At 45.4% G+C, this 27,582-nt stretch overlaps 1 protein-coding gene across 2 annotated transcripts; it reads right to left on the bottom strand.

Moving 5' to 3' along the window:
* Positions 1–285: 285 nt before the first annotated feature.
* GJA5 (gap junction protein alpha 5) lies at positions 286–18,541 on the bottom strand. Of its 2 annotated transcripts, none has more exons than XM_057410489.1 (2): positions 18,092–18,541; positions 286–1,706 (listed from the first exon to the last, which is right to left on the bottom strand). In XM_057410489.1, exon 2 carries the CDS (start codon positions 1,651–1,653, stop codon positions 544–546), a length of 1,110 nt encoding a protein of 369 aa, XP_057266472.1. In that variant the 5' UTR covers positions 1,654–1,706; positions 18,092–18,541; the 3' UTR covers positions 286–543. The 2 variants fall into 2 exon arrangements, with proteins under 2 accessions (XP_057266472.1, XP_057266471.1); XM_057410488.1 differs by lacking the exon at positions 18,092–18,541 and adding an exon at positions 12,857–13,248.
* Positions 18,542–27,582: the final 9,041 nt, after the last annotated feature.

Genomic DNA, 27,582 nt, shown 5'->3' with positions numbered 1-27,582 from the left:
AAAATATCTGGGCTCAGGAGGAGAAAGGGAGGGTTAGAAAGGCTGAAAACAAAGCAGATGAGAAAGTCTTTCAGAAGGCCTACCAGTGTGTTTCTGCCTCCTGCAGGTGAGGGAAGCTTTAGCTCTGTATAACTGCCAAGCTGATGTGGTAAATGTTGAATAGACACAAAGATGTAAGGAGGTTGAGGTTCAGTTTGTTGAATACAGTGTCACAGCAGATACCTGCTGGTCAGCCTCAGGAGTCTGCTGGCCTGTGCTCTTCTAGGCTGAGGATGGTGAATCTCAGTGCATCCCATGATGAAAATATGGCTTGGAGCTTCACATCTTGAGATGGGTGCTTTTCTTCAGTGTGTGTCTCCCGGTGGCTGTCCCTGCCTTAAGCTGTGACAGGCGCTGTCTGCGATACAGCAATGATGTTCACTGGAAAGGAGCAAGAGGGTGTTAAAAAAGAGCGAGGTTAGTGGCAAAAGTCTGGAGTCCACTTTGCAGAAGGTCCACTAAGTGCTGAGACTGCTCCTTCTTCTCATCCCTCCTAGAGCCAGGTCACACAGACAAGTCATCTGACCTTGCCTTGCTGCTGGCACGGCTGGTCTTGCTGAACCGACGCTTCTCGTTGAAGTAGTTCTCAGGGAAGGTGGGTGCTGCGCACTCGTTGGCCACCTCTGGGCTCTCCGAGTAGCTGGACTTAATGAAGGGCCCTTCACCAGCAGCATCATCTTGGCCATGGACCCTCTCGGTGGCAAAGTTGGCGGTGTTCTGCTGGGAGGCCATCTTATTGTTGAAGGGGCTGATGAACTTCCCGCTGGGACTTGACAAGCACTGGTTAAAATCTGGTGGAGGAGTGTACATCTGGGCCCTCTCTGCTTGCGGGGCAGACTCCAGTCTGCCAGGGACTGTGCTGGGGCTGGGCTTGTAGGATCGGGAGCACCTCTCTTTGGCTTTCTTCCAGCCCAAGTGGTACAGCTCGGCCAGACTGAGGAATAGGGAGAGCACTGCCACAGCCAGCATAAAGACAATGAACACGTTCTTCTCTGTGGGGCGGGAAACATAGCAATTGACGGGATGGGGGCAAGGTGCCCTCTGGCAGATATACAGGGTCTCCAGGAAGATGCCGTACAAGATGTACTGTCCCACAATGAAGGCCACTTCCATGGCTGTGCGAATCAAAATGCTATAGACGTAGGTATTCAGCAGACTGCCCCTGAGTATGATTTTGCCTCCTGATTCATCCCAGCAAGACAGTTCAGCCTTCTCCACCACAGCAGACTTCTGCTGGTAATATGTGTCACCATTGTTCTTCATCTCACGGGCCTCTAGTTCTGCTTCCTTCATCTTCCTCTTCTCCTCCATGCGCACTGTGTGCATCGCATGGCCCATGTACACCAGAGATGGGGTGGAGACAAAGATGATCTGGAGGACCCAAAACCTGACATGGGAGATGGGGAAAGCCTTGTCGTAGCAGACGTTCTCGCAGCCAGGCTGCTGGGTGTCACACATGAAGTCAGACTGCTCATCCCCCCAGGAGGACTCTGCTGCTGTGCCCAGCACCAGCATCCGGAAGATGAAGAGCACAGTCAACCAGACCTTCCCTACCACTGTGGAGTGTTTGTGAACCTCCTCGAGGAACTCTCCCAGGAAACTCCAGTCCCCCATTTCTGCTTACCAGGAGGGATGAGAGATCTTGGAGGGAGAATCGGGGACAGCGTCTGTGGGAGAAAACAGAAGACTGGTTCTAAGGAGGGTTAGGAAATGCTCAGCTGGGAATGTGTGGAATGAAATTATTCATTTTCTGTCAAAGGAAATGTTTGCATTTGATATGAAATGATTAAGGTGTGGTTTGATGAAAACTTTATCTTGCATCCACTGAAAACAATGCTTTGTTGTGGTTTTTTTTTTTGTTTTTTTTTAATTTTGTTTTTTTTTTGTTATTTGAATTCAGCTACTGAAACAAAGAGTGATCTTTTTCACATAGCCCAACTACAATCTGTTAAATGGGCTGCTAAACTTTGAGGATGAGCCAGATTTATTCTTGGTTCAGAAAGCTCTTTCGCTGTGGTCTGCCTATTGCATCCCCTGTGGACTGTGTAGTTAAATCATCTGTCTGCAGACTGCTCTCGGGATTCCTTAATGGGCTGATCCCCTGGGAGGGAAGACTGGAGTCTGCAGCTTGGTCTGAGCAGTGCCTTGGCACTTTCATATGTTTCCTTTGTGTGACACCTGCACTGACACCTGGGACATATAGTGCCTGCAGCTCTGGGCTCAATGCCACCACCGAAAGAAATGCAGAGAAAACCTTTCTGTTGCCCACCTTTGCCATAGCTTTTGCTCTGATTTTGCAGTGTCACCAGTTGCAAGTGTTTCATTTACAAATTGCCAATGTTTCGGGGAGCGTAAAGACATTGATGAGCTGTGCCAGTCCTGTAAACCTAACCTGCTGCCTCCCTGTCACACCTCTCTGAGAAGGAACTGCTGCACAATCTAAATGGCGGATCTTGCTCCCTCCTCTTAAGCTCCGAGATGAAATTCACAGTTCAAATTACAAAGGCAAAGAAAAAAGCCTCCTTTGAAGTGCCTCCCAAGGACCAGCAGCTCCTGGGAAGTGCTGTGGTAGGTGGTCTGATAAGAGGAAAGGTTTGGTGGGCTGGTAGTTAAGATTGCAAAATGAAGATGTAGGAGAGCCCGTTTCAGTCTTGTTTCTGTCTCTGATGGACTGTTTCTGGCCAAGTCACTTAACCTCTTGGATAAAAAGAGAATGATGAGTTTAATCCTTTTTTTGTGGAGCTCTGTGACAGTGCTTGAGCAACCATCTGATCCAGTTATACTCGCCATACTTACCTTCCCCGGGCACTGCAAAGCTCTCCCTTGTGCATGAGTTAAGGGCAAGGTGCTATAAAGTATGCAGTATTACCTTGCAGATAATGTTCTCCCACAGTCACTCTTTTTGAAAATATAATTTTAATAAGTAAATGAGAAACTTAATAATCACCATAATGAAATAATTAAAGCACTGGACTCTGTAAGTCCCAAAGCTGTAGGGACCAAGTTGCTAACTCTCCTTCTTTATTGTCCCTTGTGTTGTCTTTAAGAGCCAATTATTTTTACTGTGCAAAGAATGTCTGTGGAGAGTAGACACTGTTAAAAGCTAAAAATTTACTGCAGCAATATTGTGTAGATTTGCTGTGAGCAAAAGCTGGAGAACAGAGGGGTACCCTTGTTGGGGGAATAATATCCCCTCCTCTGCTCATGTAAGTGATATAATTCAATGTAGCAGCACACAAAATTATTTATGCCATCTATTGTTTCTGTGTGGTGTCCATCTGCAAGGGTGGATGCAGAAGGTCAAAAGTTGAATCCTTAAACTTCTGGTGCTGCTGAGGTAAGGAAAGGTGAGGACTGCTCAGGTGAGGAGACAGGGAGGTGACCACTTGCTGCCCTATTGCCTGTCAGAAGCTGTGTGATGAGTGAGAAGGGGTGTATGAGGGAGCAAAGGATGTGCTTTGCCTCTCTCCTGCTTCAGCAGACATACTGCAGTTGTGCTGATGTATATCCTGGTGGCTGCTTGGCATTTGCAGAAGCTTTCATCGTGCTGCTAGCCCAGAACTGGAGGAGCAGTAACACAGAAAATCAGCTAGTCTTTTCTGACTCCTCTTGTCTGCACTGGCAAGTGTGTGGGGCTGTCTTAGCTTCTGAAATGGCTTTAGTGCAGTTAGTGCATTCTGGAGAAATTAGCATATGGCTTCATCCTGTGAGCACCAGGCGATTCAATGCAAGCAGATAAATCAGTGATGGGGAATATTTACAGGCTGTTGCACTGAAATAAGGTTTTGTTTTGTTTTGTTTTGTTTTATTTTGTTTGCCCCAGACCCAGAGTACAGACAAGGCACCATCCACCTAGAGTTCGATGTACAGATGTGTCCGACATCGATATGCTGTAACACAACTGTATGCGTGGAATATTCCTTCCAGTACAGCATGACCAGTGGTGAGTGTCCTCATTTTCCCAGGTGAGTTTATATTGTTTGCAGATGCCCCTGTTGCTCCTGCTGATAGCTGCCTTTTCTTGATTCACCTTGCTTGTTAGGGTAAAAATGGACACAGTTCTCCCTGGGTGTGCCCAGGCTGTTTTCCTTCCTGCCATGGTGTCCTGGGTTCAGTCATTTTTCTCCTTCTTAGTAGCTGATGCAGTGCTGTGTTTTTGACTTTCAGCCTGGGAACAGTGCTGATGACACCGATGTTTTTCGTTGCTGCTCAGTAATGTTTACTCTGACCAAGGACTTTCTGAGTCTCATGCTCTGCCAGAGAGGAGGGGAAGCCGGGAGGAAGCAGAGACAGGACACCTGACCCAAACTAGCCGAAGAGGTATTTCATACCACAGCGTATCATGCCCACTATATAAACTGGGGGCAGTTACCTGGAAGGGCTAGATCACTGCTCGGTCGAGCTGGGTATCAGTCAGCGGGTGGTGAGCGGTTGTGTTCTCTTCCCTTGTTATTTCCCTTATCATTATTATTATTGGTGGCAGCAGCAGTGATTTGTGTTACACCTTAGTTACTGGACTGCTCTTATCTCAACCTGTGGGAGTTACATTCTTTCGATTCTCCTCCCCATCCCTCCAGGAGTGGGGGGAGAAAGGGGGGGGGGGGTGAGCGAGCGGCTGCTTGGCTGGGCTTAAACCACGACACATGGGCATGTGCAGTCACAAACTGAGCACCTCTTTCCATTAGTTCTGCCATGGTCAGGTAGTCTGGGGCTTTGGTATGGCTTGTTTTCCCTAGGGAAGGCTACTAAACCAAGGCACTTGCAAATTGTAAAAATCAGTGTGTATGGAACACGAAGTAAAGAAAATGTAAGTGCAAGGAGTCTGGAAATAAAAAATGTTAATGGATCTGAGAATAATGGTAAATCACCTGCTTCAAACATACACAATGTTTTCTAAGAGGATGTAAAATCAGAAGGATCCAAGGCTAGCAGCCACATACAGCCAGATAATAGGGCCATTTCCTCTGCACTTTGCTGCTGGCTGTTGCCACAAGCTGTTTAAAGGACGGGCTGCCCAAGGATGCCTCCTGATCATCCTGCAACAGCTCCATAGAGAGCAGAGGTGGCTGCCACAAGGGGGTTGGTGGCCATAGGAGAGCAGGTTTTGGAAACCAGAAGGGCTTTCCCTCCTAGAGCAGTGGTTTTTGTCTGGCACGTATTTAGTTATTAGCCATCTCTTCTTGCAATGCCAGATCAAGGGCCTTCTAGAGCAACAGAAGAGAGCATCTCTCTGCTGCCAGCAAGCAAAGAAAGATTGTTGTCATCTCCTGACAGCTTTTCCTGCCTTTGACCTAGCCTTTCTCCTCATGGCTTTACTAGTCTTGGGAATTTTCCACATAGCTCCCTTTCCTCATTCCCAGACTACTGTTGTCCTTACATGCTTTGTCCTCACATGCTTTGTCCTCACATGCTTTGACCTCTCAGTGTGTGCACATCTCTGGCCTTTTATGTTCCTTCTTTGGACTCAGTTGGACAAATCTTGTCTCACTCTGGTGTGACTTGGCGAAAAACACCTCTGGGTATATTTGTGGGGTCTCGTCACTGTCTTAATACCAGAGTCATGCATATTCATGCAGAGTTGTGAGCTGTGCCACTGCCTGGCCATGCTTGTGGCTTGACAGCTATCTGCTGCGTGTGCATAGTCACGGGATCTTGGCACCGGGAAATGCGTATGTGACAAAGCCCAGTGCAGCCTGGCACTAATCCATCGACGTGGCCATCCTGGCTTAATCATCACCTGGAATGCTGCTAAAGCTGTGGAAACCAGAGCATCACACCACAGGCTGGGCGTGCGGTCCACTTAGCTCCAAGCTGCCTTGTGACTGCCAAATTCCATGATAAAAATACCCCAGTGGGGTCAGCACCCGCTGGTGCACCAGCCATGGGCTGTTCTCCGCCTGTCCCTTTCTGCACTACTTTTTTTCTGTGGGAGGGGAAGCATCTGCTGCTCTTGGAGCTGCTTTTCCTATCCTCTTGGTGATGTGACATGCTCTGAAGGACATGTGAGCATTTTACATCGCTGCTGCTTGCTCCGGCAGGTGTGCTCCCTGTGGTGGGACTCATTGGCATGTTGATAAACATCGAGGAAATTCACTACAGAGAGCCAGGAGGGCTATTCCTGTGTGGTCATCTTCTTTATATGAGTTTATTTCCACAGGGATTCTTAGGAAGAAATTTTTCCCCTTTTCAGAAGACAGGCAAGACTATCAGCAGTGATATAAATAGCTGAGCTCAACACTTCATGCTAACTTTTCCCACAAGGAAGGTGACAGGAGGTTGCCATCTCTGCAGGATGTTTCTAAAATAAAGTGGAGAGCTTGATTATGACACTGGTTCTGCTCTCCCTCGCTGCGCTGACCTATTGGCAGGTCCCAGGGGCGCGTGAGAGGGTCCCTGAGGAAGGCTCCTTTGTGCGGTAGAAGTGCGCTTTCCAGCAAGGGGGCAAAGCCCCAAAGTTAAAGCCATTTTATTTTTGCCCAATTGATATGTGTGATTTTCTCAATTGGATACAGAAGTGTGTATCTGATAGTTAATCAGGTGTCCCAATGAACTGGAAGTCTGGGGCCCAAGATGTTTTGAAGAGGCTTACACACCAGACATAGGTGTGTGTGTGGAAAACATGCAACAAGTCCATCGTTTCTGAGCTACTGAATGGGGAGGTAGCCATCTCCTTTTAGGTACAGGGCACATGAGAAGTGGCAGCCCTGTGTAGTGGAGCATCCAGAATCGCTTGTGGCCTGCCTTCCTCCAGCTGTGTCACCTCATACCAGGTCCAGGGCAGTGTGTGGCACAACAGAGAGCTGCTGTGGAGGGTATGTGGGCCAAGGTCTTTCCCCCTGTGCTGACACCTGTCAGGCTGCAGCCAGACCCAAGTGGTCCCTACACTTCAAAACTGCCCGCTCACACATGTACGTGCTTAGGAAGGATGCTTTCAGCTTTGTGCTGGAGATTGCTGCTTTGCTACACAGCTCTACCTTCACTTAAGGATCTCCAGCCCCCTTTTAGCAGTAGATGCTGTCATCTTTATCTTGCAGATTGTGATCTCTGGGGTAAAGGAAGGGCAAACTCCTTGTTCAAGGTCAGTGTGTTAGTGGCAGTCTGGGAACAGGGGTTGCAACTTGCAAACTGGTGTCCTTTTTTTGTATGCAGTAGTGCCTCTTAGACTTGGTGATAGTGACACAGCACTGGTTCTACAGCGCAAGAACATTTGTTTCTAGAGACTGCAGCCCTTCTCTCCTGTGCCCCAGGATAACACTGTCTTGGTAACCTGAACAAAATCCCTCTTGTTTTGCTAGACTTCTACAGCAGGTGCACCTGGAAGAACCAGAGGTTCTCGTTTGTTTGTTTTTTTTTTGTGCTTTTCTAAGGACAAACATCTTGTTATTGTTGGCAGAACCTGCAGCCATAGTCCGTGCCCAAAATGAAGCAGACTTTTCAACATACATATACAGTGCTCCTTTGTTGCCAGGACCTGGTCAGGAAGCACACATGGTTTACAATGTTAAAAGATGAATGAAATTAGAAATGCACTGTCCAGCATGGGTGCAATGCTTTGAATTGCAGAGGCTTTTCATAGCTTTGTGACATAGACCGATGCTGAAGCCCACCTCAGCCTAAATTGGCTCCTTTATATGTGTATACAACAGGCAAGTAATGACCTGTTAGGAATTTTGTCCAAGCACCTCTGGCTTCATATATGCATGCATGTGGTTAAGTTTCTGCCTGAAATAGGTCATTCTTTAGCCAAATTAGTAACTCTGATCTGCACATGGATCTGGACTAAATAGGCTTTAACAAAAAAAGACCAAGCAAACCTGACATGTTCCCTTCTAGTTCCTTGGATTCAAAGTCTTGTGCTGAACCAGTGTAGGAAGAGTGACTGTCTCCAGTGCTCAAACCTTGCAGGAGAAGGCAGAGCTCTGTGTTAACAGTTCCTGTCCTAGGAGACAGACATCGAATGCTTCTCATCTCTCTGCTCCTCCTGAGTTCACTGTAATTTCTGAACAGGTCACACTAGTATCCAGACTACTGGTCCTGCTTGCAGTTGCAGACAGCTTGTTATTCCCTGGTGAGCTGTGCTTCCCTCCTCCTCTCCAAACGTGGAAAATCTCAGCATTCACAAAAAAGTGAGTGGGTGAGAAGATAAGGGAGTTGAATGACCTGTCACACACACACAGCCCTGACGCACGGAGACCCAGGCAGAGGGAAATCACTCAGCACCTCCAAGCGTGTACATCAGGGATGTGTTCCACACACAGATGACAATATTATGTAGAATATTTTCACCTGAAGTGGTGGTGAAGCTGCAGACTCTGATTAGCTGAATTTTTATTATTTGCCTATCCAGGATTTCTAGTGCTTTTTCTGCCCCTGCCCTTGACCAAGGTCAAATTGTGCTTTCATATATCAAAATATTAGGGCCAAGCTCTGCCTGATGTAGATGCAGGAAACCAAGTACAGAAAAGACCTCGAACTTAGGTAAGTCAAGCTGAGGAATGAATTTGTCCCATTGTGTTTGGAAGGCCTGCATCAAATAGTTACATGATGGTGGTATCCAGGCTTACGCTTCACATGCAGGGAATGCTCTTTAATTCTCTTGGGATTCTCTCTGTCTTAGAGAAAATTAAGTCCTTAGAGAGCTCAACAAATGTGACAAAACTGAACTTGGGATAAGCTAAATGAAGGCTCAGATGTGCCTTTGCTAGGAAAAAACATCAGTTCTCTCTCTGATGTAAATGTTGCAAAGAAGCCCAGGGGTATTACTCCTTAACTAACCAGATGAAGAGCATCCGGTTCAGAATTACAGACCTTGGTGCTCTTTCAGTTTTTTTTTATCTTTACAGGGTGAGGCAATCATATATGAATATACAGAGGATGATAAATTGGGCAGTGCTGCACACAGGAGAGGAGACAGCCAAACAGGGCAGAGGGAGCTCTGGAAAACAGAAACATCCTGAGAAATTTGGGGGCTGCTGTAGTAAAGCTGTTCCTCAGCAATGCTGAGAGAAGCTGATCTTAAGCACTGCTTCGTCAGTTGGGGAGGCTGATATGAGGAGATGTGGCAGTGATGGCAGGCATCATGTTGGGCCCCATATAGGAGGATAAAACCTGCCTACGTGAATTTAGGCTGAGTAGTAGACTGCATGAGATACAACTTGTTATAGCATTGAAATAAAACAGACTGGAGAGGGAGAGGGCTCTCATTCACTTTTCACATCCTTTCTTCCCTCCTCGCTGCCTGGTGTCTCCCTGCCTATTGCTTCCCCATTGCTCTCCTACAGTCAAGTTCCCCCCGCAGAGCTTTGCCTAACGTTTTTAGCAGTTTTGACCACTTAACTCTCTACAGCACCAAGATTGCTACTGCTTACAGCTTTAGAAAGGTGGAATTTTCAGTGACTATCTGCTTCCCACTTAGTACCACCTTGTCAAATCTAATTTCTTCCTTCTTTCAATAACTCTGTCGGATTCTCTTCACACTCCAGCTCCATTGCTGCATCCTTGCCTCAAGTATTTAATTTCTCACCCAGGGTGAAGTCTGGCTATAGCCTGTGAGTGGATTACTTTATATATTCAGTGTATGTGTATAGATATATATATCTCTACGTATATATATATGCATGCCCCTTCCCCCTCTTTTAAAAACAACTAACCCAGAAACAGAGAGTTAGGAAATGCTGAAGTTACTGTTTTCAGTAATCTTAATTCAATCTCTTTGTGCCTGTACCTCATAGCTATGAGTCTTTAACCACATCCCCACATTGTCACCTCATTCTTTGCACAGGATGCTTGCCTTTTTCTGTGCCAGCCTGGCTGGGGCTTTCTTGAACAGCAGCTATTCAGTGTTTTGTTTTCTCCTCATTGTTCAGTGGGTGGCCTGTGCCTCATTTACTGTACATTATTCAAGTCCAGTTCTAAAGAGAGAATTATTAGTTTCCTCATGGGTTTTCCTATGGCTTTCATCACAACAGTATCTGATTGCTTCACAATTATTAATTGACTTATCATTACCACACAGAGGTGAGGAGATTGTATTAGATCAACTTTACAGCTGAGGAACTAGGGCAATGAGAGATTCAGATAAAAAAAAGTTCATTAATTTTGGAAGCTGTTTTGTGATATTGCTAATCTGGGTTGTTTTTTCTTTCCAGTCTACTTAACACTGTATGATGTACGTTCAAAGCAGAGCTCTGTCTGGTTAATGCTGGAGTGGGAGAGTTTATCACTTCCACCAGTTGGACCACATCTAGAAGTCAGATATCCAGAACAAGAGATACCACTGAGGGGGCATTTGTGAGGAAACACAGCTTAAGCCATTTGCCCCATCATGAATCCAGAAAACTGGAGTAAGAAGCAAGAATTAAACCCAGTCCCCTTGGATGGCTTTATCTCATTGTAAACTGGAGGCAGTTTTTCTCCCATCCCACTGTTCCCTCCTTTCTTCACCAGACATCTGAATGTAGCCCAAGGCCCTGGAGCTCTGCAGCAGTCGCCCTGCTGGACTACTTCACTTCCCGAGAGACCCTGTGCCCTGACCAAGGCATCTGTTAGCTTTTCTGCTTCTAAGGGAGAGGAGTTTCATATGGAAATTCTCAAGGCACGTCCGTAATGAGAAAGATATCGAAGAAAGATGGAAATGTAAGTGTAACCCCCTTAGTTCTTATATTAAAACCAACTGGCCCCTCTTTAAAGATATGCTAGAGAGACTTAGAAGCATGCATCTCTATGCTCAATACTTACTGTGTGGTTTGAATATTTCTGTTTCAGGAAGGAGCTGGCATGCTGGAGTATTGTTCATAGAGGTCTCTCTGTTGCTTATCAATAGACATAAAATTAATATTTTGCCCCCTCACTCTTTATGAATTGTTAGCCAAAGATTGAAGTTTCTCTGGTGCCTCCCAGGAACTATTTCTAATTTTAAGCGTCTGTCCTTGTGCCTCATACAATAGCACCCGAGGTGTGGAGCAGTCTCTGAAATGTTCTCCCCAATGACACGACATAGTGCCGAATCACTTCATTCCTTCTCGTCTATTTTCAATGCTGCGAGATAAGTCAGAAAACAAGGGCAAACGTGCAGGATGTGTGAAATCTGTCTGAAGGTCAGAAAGAGAAGAGAGGCTGGGGTATGAAGTTCTCTATTTTTGGGGCAAGCCTTAAATTTTTCATGTGAAAGCCCATAATACTAAAATGTTATGATAATATATACTGTTGAGTGGAAAAAACCAACAACTCCAAATAGTTATGGTAGCAGGAATACTTAACATAGTTCCCAAGTGACTGGAACCTGATGAGTATTTTAAATCCGGAAGCCTTGGGAATTTCCCCAAACTACTGTTCTGCTCCCAAGGAAAGGAGGAAGAAAGTTAGAAATCTGCCCTCTTCTCAGTAGATTTTGAAGGGACCAGCAAATGCAGATTCTTATGGCTTCTGGTGCACATATTGAATGCTGTGAGGCTTCTGCATAACAGTTTAACCCACTTCTAGCTGCACATGCTGCTATAGCATATATATGCAGACATATAATGTCAGCACACATGTATTACATGTGTTAGTTCTTTAGCCTTAAAGAGAGGATCACATAGGCAGCAGGAGGGAAAAGCTCTCACACATTCTGCTTCAGCATAGTATTTTGATGAGTTTATTGATGAGGAATTGTTCAAAGATTAAGGCTTATTCAGCCCATGACTTTTGTAGATGAGGTTTGTCCAGAAATGCTTTGTATGTGATCCTCTGATGGTTTTTACAGTACTTCAAGGACAGAGGCACTGCCTCAGTTTACCAGAGCCATTAAAATCAGTGCACCACAAAGCTCATTAGATGTGACAAATGACCGGTAAAACGACCCTTTAGGAAATCAAAGGAGCTACCACAGATCAGAGGTGACAATTAGCAGGCGACCTCTACACTCATTGTGATTGCTTCTTTCCAGGTGCGTGTATAGGGGTGCTGTGTTTTCAAGCTGGGCTGTTCTTTGAAACATGCAGTGGCAATGCTAGAAGTATTAAATTATGAAAATATAGTTGAATAATCATTCGAAGTGCAAAAAGGGGGAAAAAAGTGATGAGGCAAATGAAAAGAAGCAGCAGCTGCTAGTGGGAGAGGGCGTTTGCTCCTTTAGGTCTGTGTACCTCTTTGAGGCTGCCCTGGATAGTGTCGGGATGGAGAAGAAAGGCATTCCCCCCCCGTGGTGTGTGCTGAATGGGTGACTGGGAGATAGGAGCAAGGCACTTCTCTACATTTGAGTTACATTCCCAGGCTCCATGTTGCATGCCAGCCAGGATACAATACTTCCAAGGGAAAGAAACTGCAGTATTTTGAAACCATCCTGCACACTTTGGAATATAGGTAGCTCATGCAGACACTTGGTAAAGTGTTTATACCCTGAGAGCCTCTCATAGGTAAGGGTTCCCTTCACCACTCTCCCCTGAGCAGCCCGACAACACGCTGAAATGGGATCTGACAGAAACTGCAATTTGCACATTAGACTGTCTGAGGATACTTGGGGATCTTATCCTGCTTTCCGGTACATTGAAATCTGTCGGTATCCATGTTCAGTGCAGGGAGGCTTCCTCATAATTTCTGTAGCTGCATGTGGCAAAAATAGTTTAATTCCTGAAATGTCCCAAGCCATTACTATTGGGAATGCTTTGGAGGGAAATTGAAAGAAAAAGTTAATTTCTTAAGTTATTTTTGGCCATCCTTCTTTCCCTGCCTCATCAAGTCCTCTTCTCCCTTCATGCTGTTTTCCCCTCGAGTGTAACAGCTTGATCTGCCATCGATGCTTCTGCAGTTCTGTTATTCCCCCCTCATGGTTACTTACCTGATTTCCCGTATCTTGTCTTCTGTCTCCTCTCCTTCCTTTAGCACTTTTACTTTCTGTAGTTGAGTTGGACACCTTGTTCTTCTCGGTTGCTTGGTTTTATTCCTTTAATAGGTCCTCTCTCTCTTCCCGTCTTTCTCCACCCCCTTTCTGTGTCACTTTCTGTCTTCCCCAATGCCTCTCTGCTTTTCCCCCTCTTCCTTCTTCACCTAATTTTCTTGTCTCTCCCACACCCTCCAGCTTAATCTATTTTCAAGCCTAGTTTCCTGTTGTTTTCTCTTTAAAGACCACCCTCCCCATTCCCAGCCTCTCTCCGTGCCACCCTCCCCATGCCGACAGGATGCATTCACTGCTGGCTTTGCGTTGTCCCTTCCAGTTGCTGCTACCACTGTTCCTTGCACCTCCTCCCCCTGATAACATGCTATGGTCTAAGCCTTCCTTAAAGCTGGGGCAACCCCACAATTACACCAGCCAGACCCCGGGAAGCTTTTTGCATGCAAGACATCAATGAAATACACTTTCCTGACTCAATCACACTTAGTTTGGCAAAGCTGAATTCATGTGGAGCAGAGACCTCCACCTCTTCAAATAACATAGGACTTGCTCTGCTGGCTTGGGTCAGGGGCGCAGCACAGCTGCAGCCTTGTCCCACAGGGCACTGGATGCTTCCCAGGAGGGTTTTACTGATAAATGGAGAATAACCTGCCTGTCAAGAGAGGTGTTTTTGACACAACAACCCACCACCACCTCCTCACACCAGCACAGTCTGGTGCATGAGCATTTGGGCCTTTCTAAAATTGCTTTTGGCACATTAAGTGTCTGAAGGCGGTGTATTTCATGTATGTGTCAAGTTGAGCCTCTGACTTCTGCACATCAGGCCCTAGAGAAGAGGCTGAATCAGAGATGCCTCCTGGTTTGTTCAAGGCTGGTCTCAAAGAGCCAGTGTGAGAAGAATGAGATCTGCGCAGAACACTCTGCTGTTCTGAGGATTGGCTTGCTATGCACAAGCTTTGGTGGTTGTCCCTCCAGCAATCCTTCCTGGGCTAGGTATCTCCCATCCAGAACAAAATTAGCCAGAGGTCCCTATGCTGGTGTAGATCATGAAGCAAAAGCAGTTCAGAGACTAAAACATAGAGCTGGCAACTCTTCTAATGTAATCATTGTTCTTCCACTAATTTAGTAGCCCCTTTAGTCTCAAGATGGAAAGGCAGCCTATGCAGGGACAGTGCTGGGCAGAGGCCACCTCTGGAGGTGTGTCCTATATGGACACTCTCACTTTGAAGTTAAGACTGCAACTCCTTTTCAAGAGAGCTGAATCCTTGCTGATGGTTAGTGCAGGACACACACTTCACAGCAAATTTCCATAGTAGCTTAATGAGCTCCTGGTGTGGAGAAACCCACAGTCGTTTGCTTAATTTCTAACTTTAATGAAAGGCCCTCTGTGACTTCAAAGAAGACAGGAATGTTTTTGGAGTAGTTTCTCCCTCTCCTGCCTGGCAGTTGCATATCTGTGATGGAATTTCATGGGAAGGAGAATATCGCTGTGCTCTTTTATCTTTCTGGAGTAATTTCCTTAAGGCATTATTTTGTAAATCCCTGTTGATTTTATGCCAGTGAAATTGCCAAGGACTTTATGATAAAGTGTCCAAAAAAAGGTGTTAATAATACAGATCTAGCTCACAGATGGCTTTGGGATAGGCTAGGGATAGGCTTGTCAAGTGTTTCTCACGTGCTATAGAGAAGCAGGTCCTGTGAGTGAGCTGTCTGAAACGTAATCGCTCCCTGCATGGCTGACACTTCGCAGCATGCTCAGGGTAATCAGGTCTGATTCTCACTGCTCACTCCTTTGTGTTCCCTCTCCTGGTATTGTTCCTGTGTGGCATACTCATTCTCCTTTAGAGTTAATCTCTGGATCCAGCAGATAACAGTCTGGTTCTGTTGAATGAATGAGGGAGGGGAGAAGGTTTCTGTCCAATGCATGCATCATGCATGGGAGGTAACTGTTTCAAGCTCTTTTTTGGTGATGGTGGTAACTGTTTGAATTTTGGTGCACGTAAAGGAAATGGGTGGAGGCAGACAGAGAGGCAAAAGACAGAAAGGTGAGCAGATATCTTGTATGGACACCTCAGCCAGACCCTCAATATGCTGTCCCTTCTCTTTGCTACTGCACCCCCTTCAAGGGAAAACAGAGGTGTCATGGCAGCTTCTCCAGCTCCACAGCTAGAGAAATAGCTGTTTTCCCACTGGTAAACTGGGAAGAAGGATTTTTCCTCCCCTCCCCAAGAGACTGCTATGCAAAACTTGTATGACTTGAGTGAGGAGAGCAAGTGAATGCTCCCACAGACGGTGGGAATGAGAACAGCTGACAGCTTGCCATGTGCAGCTTGCAGACCTCAGCAGTTTATGATGCTGTGGAGCAGATTTTGAAAGAAAGGAGAAATAAAGCCAGGAGGTAAGGGGAAAATAAGGCAACATGTACCATCTTTTGGTCAGGGGTAAATAGCTTTCTTGGGGTAAGATCCTTGACCCTCTAGGTAAAAGAAACATAGTGGACCTTATCTACCTGGACTTCAGTAAGGTGTGTGATAGGGTGTCCTAGAAGAAGCAAATTAGTGGAAAAGATTCAGGTGAAGAAGACAGGGATTATTAGAGAAATCCTCAAGTGGGTAAGAGGCTGACAGAACTGAGACACCAGTTCCCTAATGGGTTGAGGGGAAATGATTTGTGAGGCTGCTCAAAAATTGCTCAGGACTGAACTTTTTAATATTTATGTTAATTACCTTGGCACCGAAAGTAGAAATGCTGATGAAATCTGCCGAGGGAAAGGAGCCAGAAGGTGGATTCCAGCACTAGGAGAGTGGAACTAGTGTGATTGAGGTGAGGTTAAATGGGAGTACAAAAAGTAAGTCACACACTAGGGGAACTTACTGCTCAGAGAGTATTAGAAATCTCTCTTAGCAATTGGGGGTTCCTAGTTAGCAGGACTGAGGCAGGGAAGAGCCCTGGGTGAAGGTCACCAAAGGAGGAGATACCAGTGATGCTATGAGGGGGTGAAAAAGGCAAGTGAGCTTTCAGGACACAGCAGTATTTCCAGTTGCAGGGAGTGAGATAAATGTGATCCAAGAGGATGTGAGACCCCACCAGAATAGTGTGTGCAGTGCTGCTCACCCACATTCAAGATATTCAGCCTGGAACAGGTGCAGAGAAAGGCAACAGGGTGATCAGAGGGATGAAGAGGGTCTCTCGGCCAAGAGAATGTTTAGTTATCAGCCACAGAAATGACTGCAGAGAGATGCATGAGCCAACTGGAAAATAGATGCAGTACCAGTTTGAGCTTTTCTGCCTTAATTATTTTGCACTGAACTTCATGCTAGTGCAGCTACTCAAAGTAATTAAAACATGGTGTGATGTGCCTGCAGGGTGAGTAATATAAGGGAACTTAGTTACTTAGTCTGGCAGAACAAAGGTTAAGAGAGAAGAGAGTTGCTGCCTATAAATGCTTTTAGGAACTGGGGTTGGGAAACTCAGTGCTAGAGAGTGAGGATAGCAACATAAGCTAAAGGGCAATGAAAAGAATAAATAGATATAAATTGGCCATGAATGAATTTAGGTTGGAAATCAGGAGGTTTCTAAGCAACAGAGCAGGGAAGGAGGTGCTGGAACAGCATTCTAGTAGCACAAGTGACAGTGGAAACCTAATGAGATTTAGATCAGAGCTTAGTAAGTTTAGAAAGGCCATTTGTTTTGTACTTGCTTGTTATTCAAAGGGATTGAATCCGATAAGCCAAGAGGTCCCTTTTTAATTTTATTTCCTGTATTTGCCTTATTGCCTTATCAGAGATGCTTCCTTTCACACAGAAGTGAGGTAAATCCCAAACACAGTTTGTGTGATGAGTTTTTTGGCATTGATCCCATGGATATTTAATGGAAGATTCATTCTGTGTCAGAGATTTAAACTAACAAAAAAAAAGCAAGCCAACACAATGCATACAGAAGGTCTGCAAGTATGCGGTAGTATAGATGAGAACTCACTTATGAAAGAGCTTCTTCACATAAATCAGATGTTCTTGAAGCCTCTGGCTTTGCTGGAAGGATGTTTCTAATGTGGGTAGATGCTGTCCTGAGATTTGAGAACTTCAAGAGGCTGTCTGAAGGGAAAATGTTTTGTACTTTCCTGCCATTACTGAGGACTTCATGCTTTGGGAGGATATCAGATTTACTGCATTGGGAATTGTCAGTAAAAACCACCACCCAAACGCAGTTGAGACAGAAACTTCTTGCATGTATTTAATCGCTGATGTCTGGCCACAGCACTGTACTTATTCTGATTCTTCATATTGTCCTGTGTTGAGCAGGCACCTCTGGTACCTTCTCTAAAGCACCAACGGATGCTACCTTCCTGGTGAAACATTTTATCTAAAATCCCAGTGCATGAGTAAGATTGAAAGACAGGAAGGAGAGGGAAGTTCTTTGCTATACATTAGACCTCTGGAGACAGCTTCCAGGCATCCTCCAGCAGGAGACAGATTCCCAAGGACAGGCTGGGCCCAAGGGAACAGGAGTAGCGTGTGACGATGGGCCCCTGAATGAGGGGGAACAGTTTTATAGTTACAGTTCCTTATTTAGTGAACAATCCCAAATAATTCCATTATAAATGGATGTTTTCCACTCCCCATCTCAAGGTACCAAACCAGTGGATTGAGAAAAGAGGAAACAAAAAAGAGCAAGGCGTGAAATGTCACTGCATGTCAGCCTCATTTGCCAATAAAGTTTTCATCAAGAAAAACTGGAAGAGGATTCCATCTCACTGAGGAGAAATGACCATCTATCCCAAAGAAAATGCTTAGTTGTCAGCTTTATGCTGCTGGAAATAAAGCACGGCACTCTCACAGCTACTGCTTCCAGTTCTCAACTCTGCAGCATCTCTGAGTAGTTGAGAAGTGCTTTGTAAATGATAATGCAATTACAGCTCCTATAAACACTCTCCTTGCTTTACAGATGGAGGAACCAAACCGTGAAGAGCATAAAGGATTTGTCCAAAGAATCAGCAAGTCATTTTCAAGCAAGGAGTCCTCATCTACCTTAGCCACCAGACATTCCTCGTCTTGTAAACTTCCAGCTAGATGAATTGCTGCTTTACAAAAATATATGTGTGCATACATACATATATATATATATATACATATATATGTTTCCCAAAGTGAGAAGAGAAGAGAAGAAAGAACAGACCTTTACCTCTTTTTGCTGAGCCTGCACAGGTAGAGGGAGGAGCAGGTGAAGTTGGCTGAAGTTTGAGCTTTATCACAGCCCCTTGGTCTTGCTGGAGCCCACCTTTCTGTCAGTGTTCAGCTCCCAGAAGAGATCCGTGTCTGAGGGAGGACACTCTGGACAAGGTAAAGCTTCCAGGAGCTCAGCCTCTGACACTGGCTCTCTGGATGGAGATTCCCTCAAGCCTGGAGGACTGATGCTGGGGGAGACTAGCTCCCGAGCTGTTCCTGACATGCACTGGCAGCTGTCTGCCTGCTATTCTTTTAAAGAGTCTTCGTGGATCAGGATAAAAATGTGATCTTACGCAGGCGGCATTGTAAGCACAACTTGGCTCCAGTTCAGCTCTTCCTCTGGCTCCCAGCTACTCTATTTTTATTGAAGGAATTTGAGGCTATCAGAAAGGAAGTCAAATTGTTTTAGGAAAACAATAGAAAAGCAACTTGAAGTTTATTAGCTTCCTGCCCAGGGCCTGGGACCAACTTGTCAAACTTATTAGAGCAATGGCAGAGCTATTTATTTAAAAGGGCTGGTGACAAGACTCACAGTTTCATTCCTGTTTAGGCCTTGGTGAAAACAAAGGAAAGCCATAAAATAATATCTGAAAGGAGCAGATGGCCAACTGGTAAATGGTGTAAGTAGGGTTGGCCTGTGGGCCATTTGTGGTGTTCACCAGTGCAATGGGTTTTGTGTAATTTTGTTGTTGAATGAATACCTGGGCTTGCATTCATAGGCTAGCCCCAGCACCCCAAATTCCTTATTGTGGCTCAGATTTACAAATGGAAGCCTTGCACCTAAGATTACAAATTTGGCAGGAAAAGGTCTTGATTTAGAGCTACCGAAAAAAGCAAAACAATACAGCAGGTCTGCAGAAGAGTCAGGAATAGAGCCCAGGTGTCCTTGATCCTGTAGGACCACTGGAGCCCCCCGACTGTAAAAATTATTTATATCCTTCAGAAGCAGCTGCAGTCTGCTTCCCCTTTCAGCTACCCCAAAGTAGCAGTGCCATTAAGTCACTGAGAACATGCTGGCATGCGTCTGGTGAGAAGAATGGACAGCCAAACTATTAGACTCAAAAGCAGACAATGTCCATGCTGCCTGAGCCTTCCTTAGGTTTCATTGTTTGTAAGCAAACAAGAAGAGAATAAACCAAGTAACTGAGAAGCATTTACAAACTCTGCTTAATGCAAAGCCATATCCCTTTTTTATAGTGCTGTCTGCTGTCTAACCTGCTTCCAGTGAGCATATAGGAAGAACTCACCTCTCCTTTCAATGGTGCAGCAGTAGTCTCTAGAAAGTCAGGCGCTGAGAGGTACTGATCTCGCAGAGCTATGCACACAAGCTTTGAACAACTCAGTAACTGTTTTTCAGATGAAAGAATTAAAACCCACCTCAAAAATTATCTTCCTTCTCCTCATTAACTTAACTAAAAGTGGGAATGCAAAGCTGCAGTTTTCTCTGAGGCCTAGGGCAAAAATGCATCTTGTATTGGCAAGTGGTAGAAAATCTCCCTTTAATTTATCCGGTTAGATGCTTATAAGAGGGTCAAAGTGAGTGCATGATCTCTGGAATGGCCTAAGAAACTGGATCTTAAGTTGGCAGTTTTAATGTAAGTACAACAATTTTGCATTTATTTAAGGTATTCTTACAGCTTTTAGAAGGTTTCTCTAATTTCTGTCCCTCTCAGATACTTCTTTGGCAAACAAATCATCCAAAGAAGCATACAGAACAGTGCAGCATCCTAGTTCATTAGAGTCCATAGATATTTACTTAATTTCACTTACATTCTTGAGTTGCATTGAATTCAATGAGATTTAATAGCCTGGAACTTCAGCACCCTCCATTGCCAGCCAGGCCAGCTTTGCTGGGGGAATTCTGAGGCAGAGGAAGCTAGTTGATATACCTCTCAGTTGCCTCTGCCATAAGGAATGACACATGCAGATCACATGGTGGTGTGGCAAAGGAAGAGATTTTATTTGCATTTATTTGGAATCTGTGTCACCTGGGCTAGTATCAATTCGCACTTTGTTCTAGTAACTAGTGTTTCAACCCCAGATATATGCTGTGAGAGCCTTTTTGTTGGACTCTTGGTAGTCCCTAAGGCTGGGATCCTACAAAGACTCGATCATGTGAGTAAACTGATACAGATATAGCTTGGGGCCATTTGTGTGGGTAAAGGTCCCTCTGTGTATAAATGTCATAGACTGGAAAACGTTGTAGATTATTGAAGCTCCTGTTTTTATCACCAAGAGCCAATGTGGTTGCTCAGAAACTCCTGGGGTGGCAGAGGCTACTAGCAGGCTGGACTCATGCATGCTGGGGGACCCCTCACCCTAGGAGGTTGAAGCATGCTGCCATGGACAAGGGGTAATGGGTTTAAACTTAAACAGGGGAAGTTTAGATTGGATATAAGGAGGAAGTTCTTTACTGTTAGGGTGGTGAGGCACTGGAATGGGTTGCCCAGGGAAGCTGTGAATGCTCCATCCCTGGTGGCGTTCAAGGCCAGGCTGGATAGAGCCTTGGGCAACATGGTTTAGTGTGAGGTGTCCCTGCCCATGGCAGGGGGTTGGTACTGGATGATCTTAAGGTCCTTTCCAACCCTAACTGTTCTATGACTCTGTGATTCTATGTAGTGCCACTGCCAGCACCCAGTTCCTGGTATGTGCTCTCTGTATCATGCTGAGGTTAGGTAGCTGTGCTGCTGTGAGATCTCCCACCTCTAAAGCTTGAGCCTTTAGGAAAAGGCTGCTTAAGCAATATTGCCAGTGTGGAAAGAGCCCCCAGCACACTTACCATAAAGCAGTCTAACTTTGCTGTGGGGTAGAAGGACCTCAGCCTGCTCTATACTCTTCTCCTCAGGAGGAAGAGGAATCAGGACTTGAATCTGCTCTGAAGGCCAGGATCTCTAGTGCTTTCTCTGGAAGCCAGCTTCAAAGGAAGAAACAGTAATAGGAATTGAGGAAAGAGAGATGTGTGTTTAGATGACAGTGAGTGAAACTGAAAAATAAACAGCCTGATCTATGGAAGGATTCTCAGATGGTGCTTACTGCTCTCAGCCAGCTTGTTCTGTTTTGTGATGGTCTGAAAGCATTTTGAGACATAACCTCTCATCTAAAATTAAGAACTTAATTAATTACACAAATTTATGAGTAATGGTTCTTCTCACCAATTTTGTGATGTGTGTTGGCGGGGTTCTGGAGCATTCTGTAAGCAATGCAAATTACAGCAAATGGAGGGGGCAGGAGGACACTGCTGGCCCAAGCAGATTAGAAGGGTACATTTTATGTCAGAAGACCAAATGCCCATGTACTAAGCATGCATATGTGCATGCACACATATGCACATAGAATAAAACTACATTTCTTTTGCTGGCAAGAGCTCACGAGCTAGACCAACTCCCAGCAATGTTGTGGTGCGCAGCCTGCTGGGAACGTGCCTTAGAAGGGGCTTCCCTTTCCAGAGTGTGCCATGAATCACATTTCAGCAGTGCAAGGGAAGCAGGCAGCCCTGCTCCTTCATGGTGCATCTTCTGTGTGGCAGCAGAAAGGCAAATAGGCTCACAAGGATATATTAGGCAGCTACACTTGTCAGCCTGGTATCCTGAGTATTTGTAGCGGAAAGCTGAGAAATGGTTTGTATTCAGTTTTGTTGTGAGGTGAAGGATTTGGTCAATTCAAAGCTCCTCATTTGTGTTTCTGGACACCTGGGTTTCCTGGTTATATGCTGTCTGCTTGACTTCTTCCAACAGCCCACCCCTGCCCAGGAGAGGTTACAGCCTGCAGAGGAAGCAGGTGTGTGTGTTAGTCACCTACTACCACAAAGGCAAGGAAGTCAGTGCCCTGGTTCCCTGACTGAGGCCGTGCAGTCAATGCTCATGTTTAAAGCTATCAGGGATTTAGAGAAGGCTAGGAAATTCTCTGAGCACCGAAGTTCCTGCTGAAGGCCTAACATAGGGTTTTCCCCACTTAGCTTTCCATTGCATTTCATTTCAGTTCTCACCCTTTGCCCCTCATATATAGAGTAATGCACTCGGCTCCGATCCTAACTGCTGACTACTCCCCATAAACCCAGGCCTTGCATTCTCACTGGGTCCTCCACACACTGCAGCTTCTTGTTTTTAATGCTAGTGGAGGCAAAGCTGAATTGTGCAAAATTGCTGGCCTATACCGAGATGTTTCAGTTGTGGGTTGGTGTTGTTTCTTCTTTCTTATTTGGCGATTGGCGGGTGATATCGACATGTGCTCACACTAAGGTGCAAGCCTTACCCTTGTGTAAGCTCATGCAGAAACCTGCTCAAATAAAAGCTGAATAAGCCATGTCATCAGGTTTGTGTGTGTTTGCTGATGTTTATTGTTTTCCCTAAAATGGTGGAAAAGGAAGTAGTACTTAAACTTGATTGAAACAAGTTAAAGTATCTGTGAATTCACTGGCTTTGAGCTGAATCTTGCAGTTTTGTACTCAGAGTTTGGCTTCTTGATGGGAAAACTAAATTTATTGTCCTTAAAAACTACTCCTGCCCCCAGCTGAGATATGACAAAAATAGATGTTAAAATAATACACTTCTTTTTTTCTGGTTGGGCATGATGGATTTTAGTTTTTTGTGTGTGTGAGAAACAGAGATGCTTAAGCAATGCATGTTAGTAGAATAGATGTTTTTTGCATGTGATACTCACTTGGTATGATGTGGGGCTTCCTATAATTATCCTATGCCTGTTGGAGTAGAAAAGTAAATTGGTTCTTTCAGACCAAGAGGAACTCAAGACTCATTTGTTGACAATGAACTATTTAGGAGCGTTGTCACCAAACCAGTGACACCACAGAATGTTCCCACTGAAAGAGCACTTGAGAATATGAATTGCAGTGGTTAAAAGCCATGCAAAATCACTCATAAGAAGCATAGAACAGGGAAATGGGAAGCCTTGCTGTCTGCTGTTCTCACACTTTTTCCCCACTCTCCTCTCAGGACAGCTTTGTGAAGAACCACATTTCTCTCTCAGGGAAAGTAACAATTTAACACAGCAAGGAAAGAGGTTTTGCGATGTGCTACATGAAATGATGACGTATCACTCAACTAACATATGGTAAAGTGTTCTTAAATAGCCTCATCTTCCTGCATCAGCATTTCTAACATCAATAATTTTATTGGTAATAATGAGTGAGGTCTGAGATTTGTTGGAGGGGGATGGATCACTCCATCTGGGGAGAAAATATAAAGGGTATATGAAGTATGCTGATAGAAGAATGCTGAGGCAACATCACAATTACTGAGCTAAGAAATGCGCACTGATTTGCAGCTCCCAAACTGTTTTGAAAACATGAGGAACGTTGCCTTGAGAGTAGTTGCTGGTGCTTTAATGCATCGGGTTCCTAAGAGCTGGAGAACTCCCCAGGTGCCACAGTCCAGGGTAAATCTAAACCTGACTTAAATGTTACTTTCTCCTGGAGCTCCTGTGGCTGCCCATACTGGTCACATGAAGTACTTTCTCTTGCAGTCAGTACAGCCTTTGAGAGAAGTTCTTCCCCACTGCTATATCATAGGTCTGGGCAAACCCAAGCCAGTCTTCCTTTCCAGTCAGATTCTTTCCAATCCAGGTCACACAACTTTCCTTTCACCTGAGCAGTCCTTTCAAGTTTTCCTTCTCTGCTCAGAACTGTGTGATTATCCTTGCATTAAAAAAAGATACCTTGAGAAATCACTTCATACAGTTAAAAAGCACTATTTTCCACTCTGAAAAGGGCCCACATGGGAACTCCAGCACAGGAATGACACAAGATTGTCTTTCAGCTACCAAAGTAATGTGAAATAGTAGCCTGCAGCTGTGTAAGCAAATTGACCATCATTATAGGAATCCATGCATGGGTCAGTGATGATCTGTGGAGTAGTATCTGGCCTGTTTTGTGCAGGCAGTCTGCTTGGTGCTGAACTGGATGGGAACTTGCATATAGCTGTGAGATGGTTCAGCTATGGAAAAAGACGATGGAGCTGAAGAAACTTACTGTACTGACAACATTAATATCATCTAGCCTTGGTAATGGCTAGAGATCTCCAAAGATGGGAATTTCTGAGACCTCTCCTTCCTTTAGTATTCTGCTGTTACCTCCTGTCCAAGTTGCTGAACCCAGCTGGTGATGGTCAGAAATGCCCTGCAGCTTTTCCAGTTGTTGGAATAGGTGGTGATGTGGTAAGTGTGATTAATACGGAGAAATTAATTCTGGATTAGGTTGTAAGCTGCAGTGAAGGAGAATGGGGACACAGCAGAGAAAACTCATACCTTAGGCCAAGAGACTAAGCAGTGTGGTAGCAGGTGAAATTCATGCGAGGAGTACAAGCTGCTGCGTTGGCTTATTGGTCATCCAGTACTCCAAGCTCCTGACTAAACTCCTCATAGAAAAAGTTGTAGGAAGCATTCATGTGACCACCTCCCTGACAAGAGAGGCATGATCTCCCAAACATGGGCGTATTGCTGCAGGGAGGTTTGATCAACACAGGGAAAAAAGATAATGTCTTAATATTGATGATAAACTCCTCTGCTGGTCTTGAGAGCAAATGGTTCCATTGAATAAGGAATGCCCTCACCTACTGGCATTATTATGGCAGCTATTGCAGGCTGCAGCCCAACCTGGCTAACAAAACCTGCTCAAGAGGAGGGGTGAGGACATGGGTGGTGGGTGAGCCTATTCTCTGTGCAGTGCCACACCATTTACATAATCCAGTCTGGCTTGTTTAAAACCAGGTCTGTAGGAGCAGCCATCACAGCAGTTACTGGGGCTCAAGGAAAGATCCAAGGATTTTTAGCAGGCAGAGTCGTTTTCTTTCTGCACCTCTCTGAACTCACCAGAGCCTGAATACAACTCAGAAGAAATGCCAGACTGGGGAATGTGCTGCACCAGGTTTGTGTGCTACAGAGTTGTTAACAGGGCCTTAGAGATCTCGGAATAAGGCTCTTGGTTTGAATGCATTTCCTTGACTATCAGACACAGCATCTCTGGTTCCCAGAGACCACTCTACTCAGCTCAGTGCTAAAAGTGCTTTTTAACACCAAAGCTGCTGTGTTCCCACGCCTGTTGCTGTCATGAGGGAGGCCAGTCTTAAACAATAGCAGAGGAATAAAGAATAGCCTCACTAATCGATATCCTGCCTAGACGCTGAGTCAGGTGGCAGCTTGTGCCTCTTGAAAATTCCTGCATTGTTCCTCATTTTTCATTTGACTGGGGGTAAATTTTTATCTTTAAGGAAAGAAAACACATGGTACCAACTGCCTCTGCCAGTTATATTCTCCACTGGTCCCTTCTCACCCACCCGCACTAAGTTGTGGTGTCTTTGTCCTGTGGTAGCCTCCAGCAGTGAGGGACATAGATAGGATGTGCTAGTTTGGACTTTGAGCTGAGTGAGATGTGCTGTGGTTGGGACATGGTGGCAGTGGTCTTAGGGCTCCTTAAGTCACATACATCTGCAAGGCTTTGGAGAACAAAATTTTTCACACCTCCATCTTCGTAGGTGTGAATTTATGTTCATATTTAAGTGATTAGTATTAAAATGGTCAGAAGGCAAGGATGCAGGCACAGGTTCCCAGAAAATTTCTCCATATATGAGTGTTTGAAGCCTGGCAGGATGCTAGGACAGCCTGTGTGCGAACAGACATTTGGAAAATTGACAACAGCGATATTTGCTTAAACAAACTGCAAGATCCTACAGCAAGATCCACCTCAGCTGCACTAAAAACATTTTCCAGGCCAGGGTGGCTTTCCATACTATCTGAATGTCAGAGGGTCTGTGTGGACATTTCATTCAGCTCCTGTCATCCTTGAGCAACACGCCAGGGCTCCCCTCACCAGCTGGTACCAAGAGGAGGCTGTGCCTCTGCTCATTCCCCTAGCCATGAGACCTGCATCAAAGGATGCAGAAGAGAAAGGTCAGAGATGGCTCAGGGGTTTCATCAAGGCTGGGGGTCCCTAGGAAATCTTTGTAGCTCTTTGGCACTGGTTGCCTTCTGCTAGAAGGCCTCAGCGGGGTGGGGAGGGAACCTTGCTGTGCTGCCAGGCAGGAACTCTTGGAGCTGGAAAGGGAACTGGTAAGGGTAACATTTGTGCAGATGTGAGATAAGAGCTGACCCCAAACTGAACTCCCTCAGGCTCAAACAAGGTAAGGAGTCTGCTTGTGAAAATGCTGGGGGGAAGCCTGCCAGACCAGCAAACTTGCTGCTCTCACCTAGGGCTGAGAGCAGAGACTGAACAACCATCCATGAGGTCCATGAGGAGCTTGCTAGCTGAGACACCTGGGGACTGGTGGCACAGAGGAATCAGGAGCTGAGGATGGCCTTGCCCCAGGCTTTGTCCTGAGGGGTGGAGGTGGAGGGAGAAATAGAAATTACAGACAATGAAATAATTTCTGATTAAGTAAATAAAGTAGAAATACCATCTACTAGATACTTGAGCAGGGCCTTAATCACATAGCCTGTGACTATTGCTTTCAGATATCCCTACAGGAATATACATTACAGATACTGTTGCAGCCTCTTCCGCCTGTGCAAATATGAAGAGGGCAGATCCACAGCTAAGTGGCCTTAGATGGTCTTACTGTACTGGCAGTCTGTTTCTTCTGGGAAAGAAACATCTCCCTTTAACAGTATTCCTGTGTCTCTTGGGAGCCTCAGATCTGTTTTGCGCAGCACAGGAAGCAGTGCCTGCCAACGAAAGCAAGGTATGGCATGGTGAGAGTTGGCCTGGCCCTGAGATCGTGCTCTCAGCATTAAACCCTACGTGATTGCTCTTCCAGGAGCGAGGATGAGGCTCTGTCTGTGCTGCCTACCACTTGCAAGATGCATTGGTGGGATATGGAATCTGAACGAGTAGAGAAGGACTCTTCTTGCCCCTGGTATCTTTATGAAGACTAGGAAACAGAAGGTATGGGTATCTCAGAAGGTGTTTTCCAGTGGGCGTATACCAGGAAGCAGCATCTTTCTCTTCTTTCTTTATGGAGAGAGTCTAAATTTGGGGTACCAGAAAAATAGCAAGAAACAGCTTGCCTGGTTAAATTGCTGGTGCATCACAACCTTGCACAGACAGGGCCTCTCTGGAGGTGAACTTGGAATTTCTTTCAAACCCAGGCTTCTTTGCTGAGGCTGCTGGCAAGGACTTCATTGGCACCAGCTGGGAAAGGGAATAGTTGTGGCAACCACACCTGCCCCATGGGAATATAATGGAGTCCTTTAGCTATTGCAATGGCTGCCTGTTAGCGGTGCTCTGATTAGTTGGTAGCTCTCCAAAGCAGCATTGCCTGGGCTACTGAGCCTCAGCCGTGGTAGCTCAGGGAGTGGGAGCATCCTTGGTACATGTATGGATCCTTGTTATGGAGGTTGTGGAAGAGATTCCCGAGTTTCAGGTTGTTTTGAAACACTCTGATAAGTGTGGTAACTTAGGCTATCTCTGCTGTTACTATGTGGAGTTAATAGTCACCATGA

The sequence above is a fragment of the Pezoporus wallicus genome, unplaced genomic scaffold (genome assembly GCF_028554395.1).
Source record: "Pezoporus wallicus isolate ANWC-B61680 ecotype Strahan unplaced genomic scaffold, APGP_CSIRO_Pwel_v1 contig_229, whole genome shotgun sequence".
NCBI lineage: Eukaryota > Metazoa > Chordata > Aves > Psittaciformes > Psittacidae > Pezoporus > Pezoporus wallicus.
This window is presented reverse-complemented; position numbering and strand designations above follow the sequence as displayed.

Bases quoted from the DNA above. Each gene is read 5' to 3' on its own strand.
- GJA5 (XM_057410489.1), bottom strand. From the start codon at position 1,653: ATGGGGGACTGGAGTTTCCTGGGAGAGTTCCTCGAGGAGGTTCACAAA.